This window comes from Otolemur garnettii, unplaced genomic scaffold, assembly GCF_000181295.1.
Source record: "Otolemur garnettii isolate 467f Iridium unplaced genomic scaffold, OtoGar3 scaffold00279, whole genome shotgun sequence".
NCBI classification, from domain to species: Eukaryota; Metazoa; Chordata; class Mammalia; order Primates; family Galagidae; genus Otolemur; species Otolemur garnettii.
This window is the reverse complement of record NW_003852674.1, coordinates 474,800-481,137: the sequence shown is the minus strand read 5'-3', so window position 1 is coordinate 481,137 and position 6,338 is coordinate 474,800. Positions and strand designations below refer to the sequence as shown.

The 6,338-nt window shown below is 37.7% G+C and overlaps 1 protein-coding gene across 1 annotated transcript in view; it reads left to right on the top strand.

Moving 5' to 3' along the window:
• Nucleotides 1-6,338, top strand: part of LOC111722568 (butyrophilin-like protein 10) — a 24,590-nt gene that overhangs the window by 10,689 nt on the left and 7,563 nt on the right. Inside the window, exons 2-4 of the mRNA XM_023508825.1 lie at nucleotides 2,338-2,685; nucleotides 4,692-4,973; nucleotides 5,153-5,208. Coding sequence (XP_023364593.1) covers nucleotides 2,338-2,685; nucleotides 4,692-4,973; nucleotides 5,153-5,208 — 686 coding nt within the window. The remainder of the gene's footprint in view (nucleotides 1-2,337; nucleotides 2,686-4,691; nucleotides 4,974-5,152; nucleotides 5,209-6,338) is intronic.

Genomic DNA, 6,338 nt, shown 5'->3' with positions numbered 1-6,338 from the left:
AAAAAAAAAACACATGTAAAAATGTTCATCATCCCTAATCATCAGGGAAATGCAAGTCAAAACCACTTTGAGATATTCTTGTGTCCCCTATGACCTGAAAAGATAGAGTCAGGCCTCCCGTAAGTGCAATCAATCAGAAATTTATTGAATCTGTACAAGGGACTGCCTTGAAAGACCATTTCATCCCAGTAGTGGGCAAGTTGCCTTATATAATTTTTGTGCAAGCATACTACAGAAGCGAAAGGTGGCTGGTTGGGGGGGAGGTGTTACAGCTTGGGTAGTCATGGATACAGCAATGGTTACAGTTATGTAACAATGATTAATACAGCCTTGGTTGACAATGGATATATCTCAAATCACAATGGTTATAGTTATGTAATCATATTTAATACAGCCTTGGTGGAGTTCCACCATTTTTCATCCACTGAGAACTTGGGGAGTTTTTGTGAAACTTGGGACTTCCCATGCTTCGACTCTGGGGGGCATGGGAACTGGCTGAGAGAGCCCCTAGGGTGGGGGAACAGGATGGAAGAGAGGGCTAGAGGGTGGGGGAAAGGGAGAGGGCAGGGGAAAGAGGGCTAGGAGTGCTTACAGCAATATCATCTAATCCCAGCAAGAATAGCCCACATCACAAAGTCCCAAAGCTACAGACGTAGGCATGGTTATGGAGAGAAAGAAACACTTCTCCACTGTTTGTGGAATTGGAAGCTAATAAAGCCTTTTTGGAAAGAAGTATGGAAAATCCTCAAAGAGATAAAGATAGAACTTCCATTTGATACTGCAATCCCATTACTAGTATCTACCCAGAAGAAAAATAAAATCATTTATCATAAGGACATTTGCAACTGAATAAGTTTATAGCAGCACAATTCATAATTGCAAAAATGTGGAAACAGTTCAAAGTGTTCATCAATTCACAAATAGATAAATAAACTGTGACAGGAGGGGAGAAATGGCTCACATCCATAATTCTAGCACTCTGGGAGGCAGAAGCAGATAGATTGCTTAAGTTCAAGAGTCTGAGACCAGCCTAAGCAAGAGCAAGACACCACCTCTACAAAAAACTAAAAACAAAAAACTGAGTGTTGTGGTGGGTGCCTGTGTTCCCAGATACTTGAGAGGATGAAGCAAGAGGATCTCTTGAGCCCATGACTTTAAGGTTGCTGTGAGCTATGAATTCACAGCACCCTGCCCAAGGTGATAGAGTGAAATTCTGTCTCAAAATAAAAAAGAAAGAAAGAAAGAAATCTGTGATCTATGCATATCATGGGACACTATTCAGCTATAAAGAAAGATTGAGACCTTACATCTTTTTATTTACCTGAAAGGATTTGGAGAACATTCTCCTAAATAAAGTATCACAAGAATGAAAAGGCAATTATCCAGTGTACTCAAAGTTAGTAATAAACTAATAGATGAACAATTTCATGTCTACATAAGAGAAAAACATTTAAATTCAAGAAGAAGGGAGAGGGTAGGGAGTGTGTTAAGTTATCACCTATCAGGTACAATGTAGGGGTATGTGGCATACCTCCTGGGTAAAGGTTCAACTACAACTTGGACTTAAGAAATCCAAGCAATGTAACCTAATTGTATATACACTTATATTAATCTGAAATTTAAAAAGAAAAAAGAAGAAAAAATGAAAAGAAAGTACTCTAAGAAAAGGGAAGAAGGAGGAAAAGGTTTGTTGATTTGGGCAGCAGACAAAATGCAATTCTTTAAATGTGATTTTGTATTTACCTTTAATTGCACTATTCTTAGAGATAACATACAGTAATATTTTGGAATACATATTTCATACACATATTGTTATATTAATTTTATAAGCAGAGAAAATAATAGTGTTCTATTTTTATCTTAGTACAATAACATCATTTTTAATACTTTCATATCATATATCATTAGGTGGTTATAGTATACTGAGTAATATGTGGTTTAAAGAAAGGGACCATTTGGTGGCCAGTAATACAAATTTCACTTTATGCCTTTCTAATTATGTGTTTTGTGGCAAGTTAATAGATTATTCACTGAACTCAGATCATCTACAAAGTTAGGATAACATTATATAAGATATTAAGTTCTTACAAAACTTAAATAAGTGATTTACATAAATTTGATGGTCAATCCTAGCCAAATGGGAAAGCTATATGACTACTGCACATTGTCATCATGTCCTGTTATTACCTTCTGTTTTATATGAGCTTCCTTATTTTAGATCTGCTCATTTCTTCATGTCAGTTGAGATGGCTTATATCTTCTACCTCTCCCTTCAGGTCACGTGCATGCCTGTCACTGACACAGCAATTTTTACACCCTTTTCTTAATAACTTCCAGGGCTATTCCACGTAATTGGACCAAGAGCACCACTCATTGCTGTGCTAGGAGGAGAGGTTGTGTTGTCCTGCCACCTCAGCCCATCCATGGATGCTCAGAACATACAGATGACATGGTACCATGATAATCGGCAACATGTGGTTTATTATTATGGGGATAGTCAAGATAATTTGCAGCAGCAGAGACCAGAGTACCAAGGGAGAACAGAATTCCTGAGTGAGAATATCACCAAGGGTCAGGTGGCCCTGAGGATCCATCCCATCCACCTGTCAGATGAAGGGATGTACAGCTGCTCTTTCGTAAACTCCACACACTCTGACAGAGCACAGTTCAAAGTTGTGGTCACAGGTGAGCCTATGGAATGAAAATTCTGACAATTTGTAGTTTATTATTGTCCAGCCAGCACTCTGAAGTGTTGGAACAGATAGTGGCATATGTGCACAGAGGTGTCTGCATCTATACAAACACTCTAATGGAATGTCAAGAATGATAATTGTATTTACCTTTAATTGCACTGTTGATAAATGATAAATGAGGTGAAATTCATCCAGTCCATTTTTCCAACTTCTCTAAGTTGGAGTAGAAATATATTCATATCTCTTTCCCATGACAACATAATTGCTTCAGGGGAGGTATGAACAGGAAATCCAGTATATCCTAATTCTGAAGAATCGTAGAAACACAACACAGTCTAGAGAGGTCAGCCTCAGTTCCAAAACTTAGAAGCAGCTATACAGAGACAGGAAGAGTCAGATCAGCCATCACCACACCCTTTTTTCCTGCTCCTCATTCCTGTTCATATTGGTGCTCTTGCCCCCACCAAATATGGTCCTGCCTACTCTTGCTGTAACATCCTTGTTTACTAAATCCATGTGTACATTTATGGTCTTAATTCTGCTAATGTTAAGACATTTCTCCCGTATGCCGCCAGGATGAAAGAATAAGGAAGGTTCCTATTTTCTACCATGAACTGAGTGAGCCTGAACCAGCCTCTGTCTACAGATGTCACAGGGCTCTGAATTGAAGCTTAGGTGATGAATTTTTAAATAGACTTTTTTTTTTTATTGGACCTTAAGAGAAACAAAGTCAATTCATCAAAAGGATTTCAATAATATTGACAGAAAGAATAATCCATCTAGGACCTCCTGATCTGTTTGCAAATGTTCCTGCCTCCTATTCAATGACAGTCTCTGAAAGCCAAAGACAAATCCAAAGAGTAGCCTTGTCCATCCTAGGTATTCTGCATAGGACATAGATACCTCTGAGACTCCAACTGACATGATAAAAGTTGGGCATTTACACATGGTTCCTCCCAAATTATCAGAGGCTACTGAAAAGAGACTTGTGGGCAAGTTTTAAATAATTTTTTTGTACTAGAGTTTCTATCAACCAGACATTCATACATCTCCTAATTTAAACTCTACAGTCTCACATAAGAGGGTTTCCTTCCTCTTATCATATTCTTTATTTGTTTGTTTGTTTATAAAAAGCCTTCATCCTTTAACAGGTATGCTGATGTTTCTTATACCAAATATCTTCTCCATTCAAATGAGGCCCATTCTCTTTGGGGCATTTGTTCAGGACCCTCAGAGCCAGATAGGTGAGCCTTCGCTAAGGTTGTGCTTAACCTCAGGACTTATGGGTAATAAAATAAATTGAATGGCATGAGACGAAGGAAAACTTTCCTCTTTTATTCACAAAGAATGTGATAAATCAATAAAAATAGATCAGATTTCTAGAGAGTTCTGTTGAATTTAAATTGGTCTTTAGAAAATACAATCATGGGCAGTGCTTATGGCTCAAGGAGTAGGGCGCCGGCCCCATATGATGGAGGTGGTGGATTCAAACCCAGCCCCAGCCAAAAACCGAAAAAAAAAAAAATAGAAAATACAATCATTTTTCCCTTCAACTCCCTGAGTTCCTGAGATACACCAGGACATCCTTTCAAACTGAAAGAACCCAAGGAGCAAGTGACAACCTAAAGGTTTACTTTGCATTCTTAAGTGATTTGCTCCTCAAGATGAATAATGCTAATTATGGCTAACAACTAATCACTTTATATGGCACCAACCTATGAGTTGAGACAGAAAATTAATTGAGACACTGAGAGATGACATCACCAATTTCACTTTGTTAGAAATTGTCAGCAGGTACTAAACCACCCCTTGGATTCCAGAGTTCTTTCTTCACATCTACCATTCCCCCTCAAATAGTATTTGTATACCTCAATTTTCACAAATAAGATAGTTGAGATCATACAAGGTAATTATTAAGCATAGACTTACTGGCCCATGTGAAATTCTTATAAAATTCTTAAAGACACATCTTTCTCTGCCTTTCTTTGATTTTCCCAGTTTCAGGTATGGCGCCTCATATTCACATTGAACCCACTAACTTCAGAGGCATTAAGCTGACTTGCACATCCATGGGGTGGTACCCAGAGCCTGAGGTGAAATGGAGGGACCTACAAGGACGAGCTTTGGCACCAGACACTGATACAATGACAACAGGAAGAGATGGCCTGGTTCTTGTGGAAACATCTATCACAGTGGGTGAAAATTCAGGAGGACGTGTGTCCTGTTTCATAAGGAACCCAATCCTAAATGTGGAGAAGGAATCACACATTTCCATTGCATGTGAGTTCTCTCCAAAGTTAGTGTCCTGAAGGGTCTCAGTTTACCAAGAAAGTACAACTGGCAAAGACCCATAACTTCTCAAAGACCCATGATACTCTAGTTCATCTATTTCTTAGTCCTATGTAGAGAGCTATAAAATATAGCTATTATCCTGTTTTGTATTCTTCTTTGTGGTGCAGATATGACATTTTACTTTATAAAAATGCATGTGTTGATATGCAAAAGAATTCCAAGGGTAAGAAAGTATTATGTGAAATTGGTCAAAGTTCTTTTTAATCATCCCCTTCACCACTGTTCAGGTAGCACTATGCTTAATAATTTGCAGTTTTCTCTCCCATCTCACAAATGAATTTGAATCCCGGTAGACATTGTCACCTATCAGCTTTGTGATCTTGGATAAATATTGACCTTCCTGTGCCTAGTTCCCACCTGTTAAATAAGAATAATAATAGTGTTTCCCTCATAGGATTGTTATAAAGAATAACTGTTATAACTCATTTCACATGTAGAGAAGAGCTCAGGTACCCATTCTGTGCTCTACAGCTACTCAAAGTGATGGCTGAAAGAAATGAAGCTTGGCTCAAATGCTTTCCTGTAATATCTTAAGTATTTTTATTTAGTCAAGGAGAAGCATTGCAGCCTGCCAGCAAGGATATTCTCTTACCCTTTTTTGTGTCTCCATTTTCATGTTTTTCTACTTTCTCCACTTCTCTTCCCTCCTGTTCTTACCCCACATCCATCTCATAGGTGTAAATAGTCCCTGATGCCATATGAACTGATGTCACATTCTCTCATCTTTTCACAGCTTAGTTTCCCACTGGTCTTTAAAGACTTAACCCAGATTCTGGCTTTACCAGGAATCTACTGCAACCCAGTTATCTCCACAGTATCTCTCCCTACATTGTTTTTAATTATATGTTTTGCTCTCTCCCTAGGTTGAGTATAAGCCCTTTGAGGATATTAGATTATAATTTTATATCCCCATTACTTTCCAAATACCAAATTCTACATAATTTATCATACTGGATCTATAAATGAATGTCTGAAGACCTTTAATCAACAAGAAAAATCTCATTTCTTATGTGTTTTTGTCTGGGAAGTCATATATATTTAAAATAGGCAGTGAGAACGTGATGTTGAAAATGTGGAAGAGAGTAAAGCAGATATCAGGAAAATAGAGTTTCATTTTTAATGACAACATTAGAAAAGCAAAGTAATAGGAGGAAATACTAAATAAATTTACTACTTAGACTCCCATAGTAAAGAAAGGGATTTAGGAATACTTAAGAAGGAATGAAGATTTGGGGTCCAGAGAGGCAAAAATTAATACTCTTCCAGTCATAATAACATAAACCTATTGAAAAT